The following is a 21230-nucleotide window of genomic DNA, read 5'->3' as shown; positions in this document are numbered from 1 at the left end:
TAGGGGATATCTGAGTATAGGCCCCTATTACCTTATAGTATAGGGGATATCTGAGTATAGGCCCCTATTACCTTATAGTATAGGGGATATCTGAGTATAGGCCCCTATTCCCTTATAGTATAGGGGATATCTGAGTATAGCCCCTATTACCTTATAGTATAGAGGATATCTGAGTATAGGCCCCTATTACCTTATAGTATAGAGGATATCTGAGTATAGGCCCCTATTACCTTATAGTATAGAGGATATCTGAGTATAGGACCCTATTACCTTATAGTATAGGGGATATCTGAGTATAGGTCCCTATTACCTTATAGTATAGAGGATATCTGAGTATAGCCCCTATTACCTTATAGTATAGAGGATATCTGAGTCTAGGCCCCTATTACCTTATAGTATAGAGGATATCTGAGTCTAGGCCCCTATTACCTTATAGTATAGAGGATATCTGAGTATAGCCCCTATTACCTTATAATATAGAGGATATCTGAGTATAGGCCCCTATTACCTTATAATATAGAGGATATCTGAGTATAGCCCCCTATTACCTTATAGTATAGAGGATATCTGAGTCTAGGCCCCTATTACCTTATAGTATAGAGGATATCTGAGTCTAGGCCCCTATTACCTTATAGTATAGAGGATATCTGAGTATAGCCCCTATTACCTTATAATATAGAGGATATCTGAGTATAGGCCCCTATTACCTTATAATATAGAGGATATCTGAGTATAGCCCCCTATTACCTTATAGTATAGAGGATATCTGAGTATAGCCCCTATTACCTTATAGTATAGAGGATATCTGAGTCTAGGCCCCTATTACCTTATAGTATAGAGGATATCTGAGTATAGCCCCCTATTACCTTATAGTATAGAGGATATCTGAGTCTAGCCCCCTATTACCTTTATAGTATAGGGGATATCTGAGTATAAGCCCCTATTACCTTATAGTATAGAGGATATCTGAGTATAGCCCCTATTACCTTATAGTATAGAGGATATCTGAGTATAGGCCCCTATTACCTTATAGTATAGGGGATATCTGAGTATAGCCCCCTATTACCTTATAGTATAGAGGATATCTGAGTATAGGCCCCTATTACCTTATAGTATAGAGGATATCTGAGTATAGGCCCCTATTACCTTATAGTATAGAGGATATCTGAGTATAGGCCCCTATTACCTTATAGTATAGAGGATATCTGAGTATAGGCCCCTATTACCTTATAGTATAGGGGATATCTGAGTATAGGCCCCTATTACCTTATAGTATAGAGGATATCTGAGTATAGGACCCTATTACCTTATAGTATAGAGGATATCTGAGTATAGGCCCTATTACCTTATAGTATAGAGGATATCTGAGTATAGCCCCTATTACCTTATAGTATAGAGGATATCTGAGTATAGCCCCCTATTACCTTATAGTATAGAGGATATCTGAGTATAAGCCCCTATTACCTTATAGTATAGAGGATATCTGAGTATAGGCCCCTATTACCTTATAGTATAAGGGATATCTGAGTATAGCCCCTATTACCTTATAGTATAGAGGATATCTGAGTATAGCCCCTATTACCTTATAGTATAGAGGATATCTGAGTATAGGCCCTATTACCTTATAGTATAGAGGATATCTGAGTATAGCCCCCTATTACCTTATAGTATAGAGGATATCTGAGTATAGCCCCTATTACCTTATAGTATAGAGGATATCGGAGTATAGCCCCTATTACCTTATAGTATAGAGGATATCGGAGTATAGGCCCCTATTACCTTATAGTATAGAGGATATCGGAGTATAGGCCCCTATTACCTTATAGTATAGAGGATATCTGAGTATAGGTCCTATTACCTTATAGTATAGAGGATATCTGAGTATAGCCCCCTATTACCTTATAGTATAGAGGATATCTGAGTATAGCCCCTATTACCTTATAGTATAGAGGATATCGGAGTATAGGCCCCTATTACCTTATAGTATAGGGGATATCTGAGTATAGGCCCCTATTACCTTATAGTATAGAGGATATCTGAGTATAGGCCCCTATTACCTTATAGTATAGGGGATATCTGAGTATAGGCCCCTATTACCTTATAGTATAGAGGATATCTGAGTATAGGCCCCTATTACCTTATAGTATAGAGGATATCTGAGTATAGGCCCTATTACCTTATAGTATAGAGGATATCTGAGTATAGCCCCTATTACCTTATAGTATAGAGGATATCTGAGTATAGCCCCCTATTACCTTATAGTATAGAGGATATCTGAGTATAAGCCCCTATTACCTTATAGTATAGAGGATATCTGAGTATAGGCCCCTATTACCTTATAGTATAAGGGATATCTGAGTATAGCCCCTATTACCTTATAGTATAGAGGATATCTGAGTATAGCCCCTATTACCTTATAGTATAGAGGATATCTGAGTATAGGCCCTATTACCTTATAGTATAGAGGATATCTGAGTATAGCCCCCTATTACCTTATAGTATAGAGGATATCTGAGTATAGCCCCTATTACCTTATAGTATAGAGGATATCGGAGTATAGCCCCTATTACCTTATAGTATAGAGGATATCGGAGTATAGGCCCCTATTACCTTATAGTATAGAGGATATCGGAGTATAGGCCCCTATTACCTTATAGTATAGAGGATATCTGAGTATAGGTCCTATTACCTTATAGTATAGAGGATATCTGAGTATAGCCCCCTATTACCTTATAGTATAGAGGATATCTGAGTATAGCCCCTATTACCTTATAGTATAGAGGATATCGGAGTATAGGCCCCTATTACCTTATAGTATAGGGGATATCTGAGTATAGGCCCCTATTACCTTATAGTATAGGGGATATCTGAGTATAGGCCCCTATTACCTTATAGTATAGGGGATATCTGAGTATAGGCCCCTATTACCTTATAGTATAGGGGATATCTGAGTATAGCCCCTATTACCTTATAGTATAGAGGATATCTGAGTATAGGCCCCTATTACCTTATAGTATAGGGGATATCTGAGTATAGGCCCCTATTACCTTATAGTATAGGGGATATCTGAGTATAGGCCCCTATTACCTTATAGTATAGGGGATATCTGAGTATAGGCCCCTATTACCTTATAGTATAGGGGATATCTGAGTATAGGCCCCTATTACCTTATAGTATAGGGGATATCTGAGTATAGCCCCTATTACCTTATAGTATAGAGGATATCGGAGTATAGGCCCCTATTACCTTATAGTATAGGGGATATCTGAGTATAGGCCCCTATTACCTTATAGTATAGGGGATATCTGAGTATAGGCCCCTATTACCTTATAGTATAGGGGATATCTGAGTATAGGCCCCTATTACCTTATAGTATAGGGGATATCTGAGTATAGGCCCCTATTACCTTATAGTATAGGGGATATCTGAGTATAGCCCCTATTACCTTATAGTATAGGGGATATCTGAGTATAGGCCCCTATTACCTTATAGTATAGGGGATATCTGAGTCTAGGCCCCTATTACCTTATAGTATAGAGGATATCTGAGTATATAGGCCCTATTACCTTATAGTATAGGGGATATCTGAGTCTAGGCCCCTATTACCTTATAGTATAGGGGATATCTGAGTCTAGGCCCCTATTACCTTATAGTATAGAGGATATCTGAGTATAGGCCCCCTATTACCTTATAGTATAGAGGATATCTGAGTATAGGCCCCTATTACCTTATAGTATAGAGGATATCTGAGTATAGGCCCCCTATTACCTTATAGTATAGAGGATATCTGAGTATAGGCCCCTATTACCTTATAGTATAGAGGATATCTGAGTATAGGCCCCCTATTACCTTATAGTATAGAGGATATCTGAGTATAGGCCCCCTATTACCTTATAGTATAGAGGATATCTGAGTATAGGCCCCTATTACCTTATAGTATAGAGGATATCTGAGTATAGGCCCCCTATTACCTTATAGTATAGAGGATATCTGAGTATAGGCCCCCTATTACCTTATAGTATAGGGGATATCTGAGTATAGGCCCCTATTACCTTATAGTATAGAGGATATCTGAGTATAGGCCCCTATTACCTTATAGTATAGAGGATATCTGAGTATAGGCCCCCTATTACCTTATAGTATAGAGGATATCTGAGTATAGGCCCCCTATTACCTTATAGTATAGGGGATATCTGAGTCTAGGCCCCTATTACCTTATAGTATAGGGGATATCTGAGTATAGCCCCTATTACCTTATAGTATAGGGGATATCTGAGTATAGGCCCCTATTACCTTATAGTATAGGGGATATCTGAGTATAGGCCCCTATTACCTTATATTATAGAGGATATCTGAGTATAGCCCCTATTACCTTATAGTATAGAGGATATCTGAGTATAGGCCCCTATTACCTTATAGTATAGAGGATATCTGAGTATAGCCCCTATCGCCTTATAGTATAGAGGATATCTGAGTATATAGGCCCCTATTACCTTATAATATAGAGGATATCTGAGTATAGGCCCCTATTACCTTATAATATAGAGGATATCTGAGTATAGGCCCCTATTACCTTATAGTATAGAGGATATCTGAGTATAGGCCCCTATTACCTTATAGTATAGAGGATATCTGAGTATAGGCCCCTATTACCTTATAGTATAGAGGATATCTGAGTATAGGCCCCTATTACCTTATAGTATAGAGGATATCTGAGTATAGGCCCCTATTACCTTATAGTATAGAGGATATCTGAGTATAGGCCCCCTATTACCTTATAGTATAGAGGATATCTGAGTATAGCCCCTATTACCTTATAGTATAGGGGATATCTGAGTATAGCCCCTATTACCTTATAGTATAGAGGATATCTGAGTATAGGACCCTATTACCTTATAGTATAGGGGATATCTGAGTATAAGCCCCTATTACCTTATAGTATAGAGGATATCGGAGTATAGGCCCCTATTACCTTATAATATAGAGGATATCTGAGTATAGGCCCCTATTACCTTATAGTATAGAGGATATCTGAGTATAGGCCCCTATTACCTTATAATATAGAGGATATCTGAGTCTAGGCCCTATTACCTTATAGTATAGGGAATATCGGAGTATAGGACCCTATTACCTTATAGTATAGAGGATATCTGAGTATAGCCCCTATTACCTTATAGTATAGAGGATATCTGAGTATAGGCCCCTATTACCTTATAATATAGAGGATATCTGAGTATAGCCCCTATTACCTTATAGTATAGGGAATATCGGAGTATAGGACCCTATTACCTTATAGTATAGAGGATATCTGAGTCTAGGCCCCTATTACCTTATAGTATAGAGGATATCTGAGTATAAGCCCCTATTACCTTATAGTATAGAGGATATCTGAGTATAGGCCCCTATTACCTTATAGTATAGAGGATATCTGAGTATAGGCCCCTATTACCTTATAGTATAGGGGATATCTGAGTATAGGACCCTATTACCTTATAGTATAGAGGATATCTGAGTCTAGGCCCCTATTACCTTATAGTAGAGGTGGTGGCAGCTATTGTGATAGAGAATATTGGGGTGTTAGAATCTAGGTGAGTAAGTTAGTGTAATTCCGTCATCTAGAATAGGTGGGGGATGTCTTTGGTAACTTGACGAGCTCACTAGTGTAATTCACCCCAGTGACGTGACCTATTGAGTAGGGATCGTGACACCATGTATAACTAATACCATAGCGTCCTGAGCCTGGGAGGACCATGTATAACTAATACCATAGCGTCCTGAGCCGGGGAGGACCATGTATAACTAATACCATAACGTCCTGAGTTGAGGAGGATCATGTATAACTAATAACATAACGTCCTGAGCCGGGGAGGACCATGTATAACTAATACCATAGCGGCCTGAGCCGGGGAGGACCATGTATAACTAATAACATAGCGGCCTGAGCCGGGGAGGACCATGTATATTTAATACCATAACGTCCTGAGCCGGGGAGGACCATGTATAACTAATAACATAGCGTCCTGAGCCGGGGAGGACCATGTATAACTAATAACATAGTGTCCTGAGCCGGGGAGGACCATGTATAACTAATAACATAGTGTCCTGAGCCGGGGAGGACCATGTATAACTAATAACATAGCGTCCTGAGCCTGGGAGGACCATGTATAACTAATACCATAACGTCCTGAGTTGAGGAGGATCATGTATAACTAATAACATAACGTCCTGAGCCGGGGAGGACCATGTATAACTAATAACATAGCGGCCTGAGCCGGGGAGGACCATGTATATTTAATACCATAACGTCCTGAGCCGGGGAGGACCATGTATAACTAATAACATAGCGTCCTGAGCCGGGGAGGACCATGTATAACTAATAACATAGTGTCCTGAGCCGGGGAGGACCATGTATAACTAATAACATAGTGTCCTGAGCCGGGGAGGACCATGTATAACTAATAACATAGGGTCCTGAGCCGGGGAGGACCATGTATAACTAATACCATAGCGTCCTGAGCCGGGGAGGACCATGTATAACTAATACCATAGCGTCCTGAGCCGGGGAGGACCATGTATAACTAATAACATAGCGTCCTGAGCCGGGGAGGACCATGTATAACTAATACCATAGCGTCCTGAGTCGGGGAGGACCATGTATAACTAATACCATAGCGTCCAGAGCCGGGGAGGACCATGTATAACTAATACCACAGCGTCCTGAGTCGGGGAGGACCATGTATAAGTAATACCACAGCGTCCTGAGCCGGGGAGGACCATGTATAACTAATACCATAGCGTCCTGAGCCGGGGAGGACCATGTATAACTAATACCACAGCGTCCTGAGCCGGGGAGGACCATGTATAACTAATACCATAGCGTCCTGAGCCGGGGAGGACCATGTATAACTAATACCATAGCGTCCTGAGCCGGGGAGGACCATGTATAACTAATACCACAGCGTCCTGAGCCGGGGAGGACCATGTATAACTAATACCATAGTGTCCTGAGCCCGGGGAGGACCATGTATAACTAATAACATAGCGTCCTGAGCCGGGGAGGACCATGTATAACTAATAACATAGCGTCCTGAGCCGGGGAGGACCATGTATAACTAATAACATAACGTCCTGAGTCGGGGAGGACCATGTATAACTAATAACATAGCGTCCTGAGCCGGGGAGGACCATGTATAACTAATAACATAACGTCCTGAGCCGGGGAGGACCATGTATAACTAATACCATAGTGTCCTGAGCCGGGGAGGGCCATGTATAACTAATAACATAGCGGCCTGAGCCGGGGAGGACCATGTATAACTAATACCATAGCGTCCTGAGCCGGGGCGGACCATGTATAACTAATAACATAGTGTCCTGAGCCGGGGAGGACCATGTATAACTAATAACATAGCGTCCTGAGCCGGGGAGGACCATGTATAACTAATAACATAACGTCCTGAGCCGGGGAGGACCATGTATAACTAATAACATAGCGTCCTGAGCCGGGGAGGACCATGTATAACTAATAACATAGCGTCCTGAGCCGGGGAGGACCATGTATAACTAATAACATAGCGTCCTGAGCCGGGGAGGACCATGTATAGCTAATACCATAGCGTCCTGATCCTGGGAGGACCATGTATAACTAATAACATAGTGTCCTGAGCCGGGGAGGACCATGTATAACTAATACCACAGCGTCGTGAGCCGGGGAGGACCATGTATAACTAATACCATAGCGTCCTGAGCCGGGGAGGACCATGTATAGCTAATACCATAGCGTCCTGATCCTGGGAGGACCATGTATAACTAATAACATATCGTCCTGAGCCGGGGAGGACCATGTATAACTAATAACATAGCGTCCTGATCCTGGGAGGACCATGTATAACTAATAACATAGTGTCCTGAGCCGGGGAGGACCATGTATAACTAATACCACAGCGTCCTGTGCCGGGAGGACCATGTATAAGTAATACCATAGCGTCCTGAGCCGGGGAGGACCATGTATAACTAATACCACAGCGTCCTGAGTCGGGGAGGACCATGTATAAGTAATACCACAGCTTCCTGAGCCGGGGAGGACCATGTATAACTAATACCACAGCGTCCTGAGCCGGGGAGGACCATGTATAACTAATACCACAGCGTCCTGAGTCGGGGAGGACCATGTATAAGTAATACCACAGCGTCCTGAGCCGGGGAGGACCATGTATAACTAATACCATAGCGTCCTGAGCCGGGGAGGACCATGTATAACTAATAACATAGTGTCCGGAGCCGGGGAGGACCATGTATAAGTATTAACATAGCGTCCTGAGCCGGGAGGACCATGTATAAGTAATAATTGTATGACGTCTGGACCGGTCCTACGTCTTGTGTAGCAGGCAGTAGTATTATGTAGACGCGGGTGGTGAGGAGCAGGGACGTCCGGTTCACTAATCGCCTTCTTTCCACCATTTTTAGATTTGAGACATTTTGCTCAGTGAATAGACGTCTTATTTTCTGATGTTCCTGTCATCGAGTCCAATATGTCTGGTTCTGGTAGCAAGAGAGCATCTGGGGATGGAGCATCAGGTCCTCCTGAGAAGAAGCCCAACCATGAAGAGAAGACGCCAACAACGCTTATTGAACCCATCCGCTTGGGTGGCATCTCCTCCACGGTCAGTGTAATGCAGGTTTGGGGATCATAGTCATCACTCTCCGTACTGTCTCACCGCCTCATCACTGTTTTGTTCTACAGGAGGAAATGGACATGAAAGTTTTACAATTTAAAAACAAAAAACTAGCCGAACGGCTAGAGCAGCGTCAGGGTGTGGAGGACGAGCTTCGGGAGAAGATAGAGAAGCTGGAGAAACGGCAAGCCACCGATGATGCCACACTTCTCATAGTCAACAGCTACTGGAGTCGGGTAAGTAGAACAAGCAGAGTTGTGAAGATGAAAGTCATACACAGTGCTGACAGAAGTGGGGGGGGGGACATTGAGGAGGTCACGTCCAGTGCTGGTAGAAGTGGTGAAGGACGTGGAGAAGGTCACGTCCAGTTCTGGTAGAAGAGGTGGGGACATTGAGGAGGTCGCGTCCTGTGCTGGTAGAAGAGGTGGGGATATTGAGGAGGTCACGTCCAGTGCTGGTAGAAGAGGTGGGGACATTGATGAGGTCACGTCCAGTGCTGGTAGAAGAGGTGGGGACATTGATGAGGTCACGTCCAGTGCTGGTTGAAGAGGTGGGAGACATTGAGGAGGTCACGTCCAGTGCTGGTTGAAGAGGTGGGGACATTGATGAGGTCACGTCCAGTGCTGGTTGAAGAGGTGGGGACATTGAGGAGGTCACGTCCAGTGCTGGTAGAAGAGGTGGGGACATTGAGGAGGTCACGTCCAGTGCCGATAGAATAGGTGAGGACATTGAGGAGGTCACGTCCAGTGCTGGTTGAAGAGGTGGGGACATTGAGGAGGTCACGTCCAGTGCTGATAGAAGAGGTGAGGACATTGAGGAGGTCACGTCCAGTGCTGGTAGAAGAGGTGGGGACATTGAGGAGGTCACGTCCAGTGCCGATAGAATAGGTGAGGACATTGAGGAGGTCACGTCCAGTGCTGGTAGAAGAGGTGGGGACATTGAGGAGGTCACGTCCAGTGCCGATAGAATAGGTGAGGACATTGAGGAGGTCACGTCCAGTGCTGGTTGAAGAGGTGGGGACATTGAGGAGGTCACGTCCAGTGCTGGTTGAAGAGGTGGGGACATTGAGGAGGTCACGTCCAGTGCTGATAGAAGAGGTGAGGACATTGAGGAGGTCACGTCCAGTGCTGGTAGAAGAGGTGAGGACATTGAGGAGGTCACGTCCAGTGCTGGTAGAAGAGGTGGGGACATTGAGGAGGTCACGTCCAGTGCTGATAGAAGAGGTGAGGACATTGAGGAGGTCACGTCCAGTGCTGGTTGAAGAGGTGGGGATATTGAGGAGGTCACGTCCAGTGCTGGTAGAAGAGGTGAGGACATTGAGGAGGTCACGTCCAGTGCTGGTTGAAGAGGTGGGGACATTGAGGAGGTCACGTCCAGTGCTGATAGAAGAGGTGAGGACATTGAGGAGGTCACGTCCAGTGCTGGTAGAAGAGGTGGGGACATTGAGGAGGTCACGTCCAGTGCTGGTAGAAGAGGTGGGGACATTGAGGAGGTCACGTCCAGTGCTGATAGAAGAGGTGAGGACATTGAGGAGGTCACGTCCAGTGCTGGTAGAAGAGGTGGGGACATTGAGGAGGTCACGTCCAGTGCTGATAGAAGAGGTGAGGACATTGAGGAGGTCACGTCCAGTGCTGATAGAAGAAGTGAGGACATTGAGGAGGTCACGTCCAGTGCTGGTTGAAGAGGTGGGGACATTGAGGAGGTCACGTCCAGTGCTGGTAGAAGAGGTGGGGACATTGAGGAGGTCACGTCCAGTGCTGGTTGAAGAGGTGGGGACATTGAGGAGGTCACGTCCAGTGCTGGTTGAAGAGGTGAGGACATTGAGGAGGTCACGTCCAGTGCTGGTAGAAGAGGTGGGGACATTGAGGAGGTCACGTCCAGTGCTGGTTGAAGAGGTGGGGACATTGATGAGGTCACGTCCATTGCTGGTTGAAGAGGTGGGGACATTGAGGAGGTCACGTCCAGTGCCGATAGAATAGGTGAGGACATTGAGGAGGTCACGTCCAGTGCTGGTTGAAGAGGTGGGGACATTGAGGAGGTCACGTCCAGTGCTGATAGAAGAGGTGAGGACATTGAGGAGGTCACGTCCAGTGCTGGTAGAAGAGGTGGGGACATTGAGGAGGTCACGTCCAGTGCTGATAGAAGAGGTGAGGACATTGAGGAGGTCACGTCCAGTGCTGGTTGAAGAGGTGGGGACATTGAGGAGGTCACGTCCAGTGCTGATAGAAGAGGTGAGGACATTGAGGAGGTCACGTCCAGTGCTGGTAGAAGAGGTGGGGACATTGAGGAGGTCACGTCCAGTGCTGATAGAAGAGGTGAGGACATTGAGGAGGTCACGTCCAGTGCTGGTTGAAGAGGTGGGGACATTGAGGAGGTCACTTCCAGTGCTGATAGAAGAGGTGAGGACATTGAGGATGCTCTGGACATGTTATAAATCTCAGCTGTCATGTTGGCCATACTTCGATCTTCCATTTAGGGTCACGATGGTGGTGCGACATTTCATGTATCGAATTTCAATGGTATTTCTATGGAACGTTCTACATTCTGCGAAATCCCTCCAAGTTGGGATTTTTCTGCAACTGCCGCTGTCGCAACCTTCTGGCGCGTCGCACTGCGACACCATTGAAATCCAATACATCGAATGTAGCTGGACCCTTCTGTGTCAAAAGACTAGATCACCGTGTTGCCAGACCCTAACGTGGGCTGGGCACATATTTGGAATCGGGCATCCAGAATGTCCGCCTCTCCTCCACTTTTGACTTCTCACCTTACATCCTGCCTGAGCTTCTGGTTCTCTCCATGTTTCTAGCTGGAGGAGAATGTGCAGCTGCTGTTGAAGCGCTATGACTCGGAGCCGAGCGGCCAAAACACTGCCGATGTGCCACCTGAGGGCACGGAGAATGCCACTGAGACACAGGCTGCAGAGGAGCCAACCACAGAGGTCACCGACAATAAAGGTAGGGGTGCCCAGCTGAGGACTGAGATCAGATCACGTGGGGGGGGGTGGCTATCTTCCTATGATCACCCTGGGTGGAGCCGATGATGTCTTGTTGACCTATCCTCCAGTTTCTGGGGGTTACAGTACAGGGGGGTTCAGATATGATTGCATGACCCTGGTGGGGGGCAGGAGACATCTTCACCATCTACTTCTGGTGTTTCACTGCTCTCCTGCGCGGTGCTGGGATGGGGAGCTCCCACATTGGTGCAGTTACGTGCGCTCCACTTGACGTGGTTCCTGTGGCTGGCGCTGGGCGTGCTTCTGCAGAGGGGAAGTCATAAAGTCCTGTTCAGGAATGGATTCTGTAGATGGGGTTGAGGGTTTTCAGGACTCCCGACCTCAGAAGAACCTCTGCATGTATCTAAGGAGAGGTGGGCCGAAGAAGTGGCGGTTTGGAGCGCGGCGGCCTACATCTGCTTGCAGAGTGAGGTGCGTTGGGCAGCACACTGACCGATACAGAGCCTGCCCGGTGACAGGCGGAGAGTTGGAGTACCGCCGAGGATGGACAGGACACAGAGAGTGCAGTGGGGTTATCTGTGTGCCAGTGCACTGCTTCCACTGTGGGCCTCATTACTGGCATCTCCAGGAATAAAACATGGAGGCCCTCAGTCAGGAAGTCTTGCAATTCAAATATATTTTTATTTCATTTTTCGGCATCATCCATTTGCCGGTGGTATATTTAGAAATGACAGACTATTTCTATTTCTGACGTTCGGTCACGGTGGACCTGCGGGATTTATACCCTGTGCTTTTCCAGTGTATCCTCTCAACATGCTTTTTCATATTGGGTATTAATACTATGATCACGTGGCCGACCGTCTATGCAAATTGAATAAGCATTTATGGATATTGAGCAAGCAAATCTCTACTAGTATTGCCAGACCTGACCCAGATGAGATGTGTTTGGCTGCAATTGACATGGACGATATGACCACGTTCTGTACAATCATGTTCCACGTCCTATCCCCACAGAATCATGTCCACTGTATCCACCACCCCCCCCCCTTTTTTCCCCTTATCGTTTGCCTTTCACGGTATTTCTTTATGTATATCAAAATCATCCTGCTCCACAAAGCATCATTCTGCTACTAGGAGTGTATGGATCCCTCCATGTGTTTCTATGTATCCGCCAATCTCTGGACTCTTCTCTACTTTGCTTGTAAATTATTCCTTGTTATGTTATATTATTATTCACTTAACTTCACGCTCGGCCATCCATAAAAGACCCACTTAAAATATGTATTCAATACTATTCCAGATAACATGACCGCTGATGAAGGTCCACCGTGACCGAAACGTCCGGTCAGAAATAGTCTGTCATTTCTAAATATACCACCGGCAAATGGATGATGCCGAAAAATGAAATAAAAATACACTGCTCAAAAAAATAAAGGGAACACAAAAATAACACATCCTAGATCTGAGTTAATGAAATATTCTTCTGAAATACTTTGTTCTTTACATAGTTGAATGCGCTGACAACAAAATCACACAAAAATAAAAAATGGAAATCTAATTTTTTAACCCATGGAGGTCTGGATTTGGAGTCACACTCAAAATTAAAGTGGAAAAACACACTACAGGCTGATCCAACTTTGATGTAATGTCCTTAAAACAAGTCAAAATGAGGCTCAGTAGTGTGTGTGGCCTCCGCGTGCCTGTATGACCGCCCTACAACGCCTGTGCATGCTCCTGATGAGGTGGCGGACGGTCTCCTGAGGGATCTCCTCCCAGTTCTGGACTAAAGCATCTGCCAACTCCTGGACAGTCTGTGGTGCAACGTGACGTTGGTGGATAGAGCGAGACATGATGTCCCAGATGTGCTCAATTGGATTCAGGTCTGGGGAACGGGCGGGCCAGTCCATAGCATCAATGCCTTCGTCTTGCAGGAACTGCTGACACACTCCAGCCACATGAGGTCTAGCATTGTCTTGCATTAGGAGGAACCCAGGGCCAACCGCACCAGCATATGGTCTCACAAGGGGTCTGAGGATCTCATCTCGGTACCTAATGGCAGTCAGGCTACCTCTGGCGAGCACATGGAGGGCTGTGCGGCCCTCCAAAGAAATGCCACCCCACACCATTACTGACCCAATGCCAAACCGGTCATGCTGGAGGATGTTGCAGGCAGCAGAACGTTCTCCACGGCGTCTCCAGACTCTGTCACGTCTGTCACATGTGCTCAGTGTGAACCTGCTTTCATCTGTGAAGAGCACAGGGCGCCAGTGGCAAATTTGCCAATCTTGGTGTTCTCTGGCAAATGCCAAACGTCCTGCACGGTGTTGGGCTGTAAGCACAACCCCCACCTGTGGACGTCGGGCCCTCATATCACCCTCATGGAGTCTGTTTATGACCGTTTGAGCAGACACATGCACATTTGTGGCCTGCTGGAGGTCATTTTGCAGGGCTCTGACAGTGCTCCTCCTGTTCCTCCTTGCACAAAGGCGGAGGTAGCGGTCCTGCTGCTGGGTTGTTGCCCTCCTACGGCCTCCTCCACGTCTCCTGATGTACTGGCCTGTCTCCTGGTAGCGCCTCCATGCTCTGGACACTACGCTGACAGACACAGCAAACCTTCTTGCCACAGCTCGCATTGATGTGCCATCCTGGATAAGCTGCACTACCTGAGCCACTTGTGTGGGTTGTAGACTCCGTCTCATGCTACCACTAGAGTGAAAGCACCGCCAGCATTCAAAAGTGACCAAAACATCAGCCAGGAAGCATAGGAACTGAGAAGTGGTCTGTGGTCCCCACCTGCAGAACCACTCCTTTATTGGGGGTGTCTTGCTAATTGCCTATAATTTCCACCTGTTGTCTATCCCATGTGAGATTGATTGTCACTCAGTGTTGCTTCCTAAGTGGACAGTTTGATGTCACAGAAGTGTGATTGACTTGGAGTTACATTGTGTTGTTTAAGTGTTCCCTTTATTGTTTTGAGCAGTGTATCTTTGAATTGCAAGACTTCCTGACTGAGGGCCTCCATGTTTTATTCCTTGGATACGGCCTAACAGCCCCTGATTGGCTCCGGTAATACTCCTTGAACAGAGTGCGGTTCCTCACTTTTCTACATACTACTTATATGTAAGGTCACAGTGCACTGCTAGCCCCTCCACACTGCAGTACAGTACAGCCGGTGCACTGCTAGCCCCTCCACACTGCAGTACAGTACAGCCGGTGCACTGCTAGCCCCTCCACACTGCAGTACAGTACAGCCGGTGCACTGCTAGCCCCTCCACACTGCAGTACAGTACAGCCGGTGCACTGCTAGCCCCTCCACACTGCAGTACAGTGCAGCCGGTGCACTGCTAGCCCCTCCACACTGCAGTACAGTACGGCCGGTGCACTGCTAGCCCCTCCACACTGCAGTACAGTACAGCCGGTGCACTGCTAGCCCCTCCACACTGCAGTACAGTACGACCGGTGCACTGCTAGCCCCTCCACACTGCAGTACAGTACGGCCGGTGCACTGCTAGCCCCTCCACACTGCAGTACAGTACAGCCGGTGCACTGCTAGCCCCTCCACACTGCAGTACAGTACAGCCGGTGCACTGCTAGCCCCTCCACACTGCAGTACAGTACAGCCGGTGCACTGCTAGCCCCTCCACACTGCAGTACAGTACGGCCGGTGCACTGCTAGCCCCTCCACACTGCAGTACAGTACGGCCGGTGCACTGCTAGCCCCTCCACACTGCAGTACAGTACGGCCGGTGCACTGCTAGCCCCTCCACACTGCAGTACAGTACAGCCGGTGCACTGCTAGCCCCTCCACACTGCAGTACAGTACAGCCGGTGCACTGCTAGCCCCTCCACACTGCAGTACAGTACAGCCGGTGCACTGCTAGCCCCTCCACACTGCAGTACAGTACAGCCGGTGCACTGCTAGCCCCTCCACACTGCAGTACAGTACAGCCGGTGCACTGCTAGCCCCTCCACACTGCAGTACAGTACAGCCGGTGCACTGCTAGCCCCTCCACACTGCAGTACAGTACAGCCGGTGCACTGCTAGCCCCTCCACACTGCAGTACAGTACAGCCGGTGCACTGCTAGCCCCTCCACACTGCAGTACAGTACAGCCGGTGCACTGCTAGCCCCTCCACACTGCAGTACAGTACAGCCGGTGCACTGCTAGCCCCTCCACACTGCAGTACAGTGCAGCCGGTGCACTGCTAGCCCCTCCACACTGCAGTACAGTACGGCCGGTGCACTGCTAGCCCCTCCACACTGCAGTACAGTACGACCGGTGCACTGCTAGCCCCTCCACACTGCAGTACAGTACAGCCGGTGCACTGCTAGCCCCTCCACACTGCAGTACAGTACAGCCGGTGCACTGCTAGCCCCTCCACACTGCAGTACAGTACGGCCGGTGCACTGCTAGCCCCTCCACACTGCAGTACAGTACAGCCGGTGCACTGCTAGCCCCTCCACACTGCAGTACAGTACAGCCGGTGCACTGCTAGCCCCTCCACACTGCAGTACAGTACAGCCGGTGCACTGCTAGCCCCTCCACACTGCAGTACAGTACAGCCGGTGCACTGCTAGCCCCTCCACACTGCAGTACAGTACAGCCGGTGCACTGCTAGCCCCTCCACACTGCAGTACAGTACAGCCGGTGCACTGCTAGCCCCTCCACACTGCAGTACAGTACAGCCGGTGCACTGCTAGCCCCTCCACACTGCAGTACAGTACAGCCGGTGCACTGCTAGCCCCTCCACACTGCAGTACAGTACAGCCGGTGCACTGCTAGCCCCTCCACACTGCAGTACAGTACAGCCGGTGCACTGCTAGCCCCTCCACACTGCAGTACAGTACAGCCGGTGCACTGCTAGCCCCTCCACAATGCAGTACAGTACAGCCGGTGCACTGCTAGCCCCTCCACACTGCAGTACAGTACAGCCGGTGCACTGCTGGCCCCTCCACACTGCAGTACAGTACAGCCGGTGCACTGCTGGCCCCTCCACACTGCAGTACAGTACAGCCGGTGCACTGCTAGCCCCTCCACACTGCAGTACAGTACAGCCGGTGCACTGCTAGCCCCTCCACACTGCAGTACAGTACAGCCGGTGCACTGCTAGCCCCTCCACACTGCAGTACAGTACAGCCGTTGCACTGCTAGCCCCTCCACACTGCAGTACAGTGCAGCCGGTGCACTGCTAGCCCCTCCACACTGCAGTACAGTACAGCCGGTGCACTGCTAGCCCCTCCACACTGCAGTACAGTGCAGCCGGTGCACTGCTAGCCCCTCCACACTGCAGTACAGTACAGCCGGTGCACTGCTAGCCCCTCCACACTGCAGTACAGTACGGCCGGTGCACTGCTAGCCCCTCCACACTGCAGTACAGTACAGCCGGTGCACTGCTAGCCCCTCCACACTGCAGTACAGTACGGTCGGTGTACTTCCTATTATGAGACCCTTGTGTGGGGGTGGAGCGTCACTTTGAAGTGCTTTCTGCATTGATTTTCATAGCCCCTCCCCTCTGTTCTGAGTGACAGCTTGTTGGGGGGTAATAATTCAATTAAGAATTATTAATTATGGTCATAAAAATAATTAACCATTAAAAATTAAAAAAAATAAATAAATCATAAATTCTTAAAATCATGACCTGGTGAATTGTGGACGACCTAATTGATACAATTCACATCTGAGTCCGACTATTTCCTCAGATAATCAGTTCTTTTGACGTGAGATGATGTTATTGATAAACATGTAGTTCTGCAGTATATAATAATACACAGGTTTATTGGTTACAAGGTTATAAACATATATAAGTAAATAAACACAATGATACATGCAAATGACTATACAAGGTGGGCCATTTATATGGATGCACCTCAATACAATGGGAATGGTTGGTGATACTAACTTCCTGTTTGTGGCACATTAGTATATGTGAGGGGGGAAACTTTTCAAGATGGGTGGTGACCATGGCGGCCATTTTGAAGTCGGCCATTTTGAATCCAACTTTTGTTTTTTCAATAGGAAGAGGGTCATGTGACACATCAAACTTATTGGGAATTTCACAAGAATAACAATGGTGTGCTTGGTTTTAACGTAACTTTATTCTTTCATGAGTTATTTACAAGTTTCTGACCACTTATAAAATGTGTTCAATGTGCTGCCCATTGTGTTGGATTGTCAATGCAACCCTCTTCTCCCACTCTTCACACACTGATAGCAACACCTCAGGAGAAATGCTAGCACAGGCTTCCAGTGTCCGTAGTTTCAGGTGCTGCACATCTCGTATCTTCACAGCATAGACAATTGCCTTCAGATGACCCCAAAGATAAAAGTCTAAGGGGAATAAAGTCTATATATATATATAAGCAATCATTCATTGCTTTGGCAGTAGAATGAAGCCTCACAATATCCTAAGACTACACATCTCAACATGGAGATGATCAATTAATTAATGTATTTATAAATTCGCCAATCTAGATTTCACCCACACTATCCAATTAGTCTTAATAAAATGAAATTTCATTCTCTGTGTCTCTTACCAAGTCCTAGTAGGAATCTCACTTCTGCTCCCAGGAAAGCTGGGTGGTCCATCATAGCGCATCTCACCATGGCTTTCATCTTGATAGACCCCTCTAGAGAGCTCCACTTGTCTCCCCTACTTTCTCCTCCTCCTTCTTTGTGTGGTTTATGACCACAAACCTATCAGTTAGACACACCTTCCTAGTTTGGAACTTTCCAATCATTGTCGGATGGGCGTGGCCATTGATAAAAAATGTGACATCATAACCTTACCCAGAATGCACTTTTGCTACTGTTGTAATGTCATCTACTCATACCTAGGTGGCACTGCTGTATAAGCTATCTGCATCGTAGTATAAAGGGTTAACTTATGTAAGTCTGAATAAACGTATTCTATACATTTGACCTTAGAAGCTTTAATTCAAAGCTATAGGGATTAATTCTGACACTTGTAGCAATTAGAGACAGACCTCTAGGCGTCTCTCTGAATGTTTCTTACACTGTTGATTTATGGACCATAATGATATGAATGGGCCTTGTTTTCTCACAGAGATATCAGTAACTCTTGTTATACCAAAGATGTGATTAATTGTTACAAAATACACATCTTTACAGACACTCTTAGAGCCGAATATTCTCCTAATGAGAAATATATATAATATACTGATACATGTCTTCATAACATATACAAATATATATATATATATATATATATATATATATAATGTCCTACTGATTGTCTTATGCTAAGGACTAAGGCTCATTAAATGAATACATGAATATTATATATTTTGCTTCATTAATAAATGCCTAATTGTAGAGGTAATGATCACCAGCTGCATAGAGCTTATCTTTATCTCCCGTAGACAAGGAGGCCTCTTCTCAGACCGGTACATTCATGAGAAGAATAACACTGAAGAGTAGAGACCTTAGTGCGACCTTACTTCGGCCTACTCAAGACATACAAAATTGTAACTATAGTCGAGCATGGCTCTTGACGGCAATGAACATCCATCTTGACTGGAATAATTGGATGTCAATGCATTTACCTATGAAAAGGCACAACAAGCTGTACTGGTCTTCTGATTGGATGTGGAGAGCACTTTGGGTCAAGAGTACTTGCAGGAACATAATCTGGCAGAATAAAAGTTCATGTTCTCACTACTCCTTCTGCGAAAAGCTCCCCATGAGTTTGTCCTGCCCTGCCTAGTGCTGACAGACTTCCTTCAATCCCTCTGCGGTTATATTCCCATTGTCATCTTTTAGGACATTTGTTTCATATTTTCTGTTGAGACGGGGGCGATCCCTCGGGGCGCTCGTTACATTCGGGGTGCCCCTGTCTAGCCATGTTGGGCATCCAGTGGATATCATGGATCCCTGACCTTCTCTTTCCAGGACTGTTTATAGCTGTAGGTTTTTGTAGGATTATACTGAAGATCCTGGCTCTGTTGGTTCTAACCAGACTTAACTCCTTTGGTTTATTGACTAATGAGGGAAGTCTCCCGCCAGCGACCTCCCCCATTCTTTCCCTCAATTTATGGGGGTCTCAGAAAAGTTGGCTTTACTCCTCCTCTTTAGTTTCCCGGTCATAGCCATCATTATAATCTCCGGTTCATCCATGTTATTTGCTTTTCTTCTGTCCCCATCATGCTGTCCCTTCTTAGTCCTCACTGACCCCTTCTGTATCCCATTATCTGCTCTTTCCACCCCTCATTTTTGTGTGACCACCCTTCTCAGTGCTCCAGACTAAAAAATTATGAAAAATACCTTGGAGCCATCGCCAAATTTTAAGTACATATATTTATAATTAAAAAAGACTTGGAGGAGGAGGGGGTTTGCCGGCGCTACATACAGCATACTGCCTGCCAGCACTACCAAACATACAGGACATAGCTCATCCATCCAGGGACATCTCCTGTAGACCTTCTCTTTCCTCATCTCCTCCGTTTCATCCAGACCGCCTCGTCTTGTCCCTGCAGAATAGATATCTCCCAGTAAAGATGCCTGTATAGTGTCCCCAAAAATAACGTCCCCTACAGTGCCTCCAGCATTAATATTCCTTATGTTACCACCAGTAAAAATGCCATTATAGTGCCCCCCAGTAATAATGTCCCTGTACAAAAATTCCTGCTATAGGGCCCCAGTATTAAATGCCCAACCAGTGCCTGCAGTAATGCCCCTTATGCTGTCCACAGTATTAGAAATTCCGCTAGAGTGCCCCCAGTAATGCTGCAAATTATTTTCTACACAGTGCCCCTCCAGCAGTAATGTCCCCCACAGTGCCCCCCCAGCAGTAATGTCCCCCATAGTGCCCCTCCAGCAGTAATGTCCCCCTTAGTGCCCCTGTGTAATAGTAATGTCCCCCACAGTGCCCCTCCAGCAGTAATGTCCCCCACAGTGCCCCCCCAGCAGTAATGTCCCCCACAGTGCCCCTCCAGCAGTAATGTCCCCCACAGTGCCCCTCCAGCAGTAATGTCCCCCACAGTGCCCCCGTGTAATAGTAATGTGCCCCTCCAGCAGTAATGTCCCCCACAGTGCCCCTCCAGCAGTAATGTCCCCCACAGTGCCCCTCCAGCAGTAATGTCCCCCACAGTGCCCCTCCAGCAGTAATGTCCCCCACAGTGCCCCCGTGTAATAGTAATGTCCCCCACAGTGCCCCTCCAGCAGTAATGTCCCCCACAGTGCCCCTCCAGCAGTAATGTCCCCCTTAGTGCCCCCGTGTAATAGTAATGTCCCCCACAGTCACACGTGATATAAAAACTCCATGGTGCTCAACACTGCCCCAGTCTGCTAACCATAAGACATTGTCTCCTTCCTGCAGATTCCTCCTCGCTTCCAGCTGCTCCTCCAGCACCCGCTCCACCCGCTGTTCTCCCAGAATCCTCTCTTACCTTTCTGGCTACGCTGGCCTGCAGCACCACCGAGGAGATTGAGCTGCAGCTGCAGGAACGCATGGAGTTCAGCAAGCGAGCCGTTTCGTGCATCCTGGAAACCTCCAACAAGCTGCATGGCCGGGTGCAGGCGCTGTGCGAGCGCCTTCACACTGCTGGTAAGTGCAAGAAGAACAGAGAGGATTGTGGGGCGG

At 47.0% G+C, this 21230-nt stretch overlaps 2 protein-coding genes across 3 annotated transcripts in view; one reads left to right on the top strand and one right to left on the bottom strand.

Annotated features, from left to right (window-relative positions):
* LOC121008516 (TBC1 domain family member 10B-like) overlaps positions 1-21230 on the bottom strand; it is a 959042-nt gene that overhangs the window by 640397 nt on the left and 297415 nt on the right. The window lies entirely within an intron of this gene.
* The window catches only part of RNF40 (ring finger protein 40), a 39142-nt gene that overhangs the window by 5448 nt on the left and 12464 nt on the right, over positions 1-21230 (top strand). For both annotated transcript variants that reach the window (XM_040441127.1, XM_040441126.1), the window contains exons 2-5: positions 8467-8663; positions 8744-8911; positions 11485-11632; positions 20967-21194. In XM_040441127.1, the coding sequence (XP_040297061.1) occupies positions 8532-8663; positions 8744-8911; positions 11485-11632; positions 20967-21194 (676 nt within the window). In that variant the 5' untranslated portion in view covers positions 8467-8531. The remainder of the gene's footprint in view (positions 1-8466; positions 8664-8743; positions 8912-11484; positions 11633-20966; positions 21195-21230) is intronic.

This window comes from Bufo bufo, chromosome 7, assembly GCF_905171765.1.
Source record: "Bufo bufo chromosome 7, aBufBuf1.1, whole genome shotgun sequence".
Lineage (NCBI taxonomy): Eukaryota > Metazoa > Chordata > Amphibia > Anura > Bufonidae > Bufo > Bufo bufo.
The sequence above is the reverse complement of the archived record's forward strand: the minus strand, read 5'-3'. Positions and strand labels throughout refer to the sequence as shown.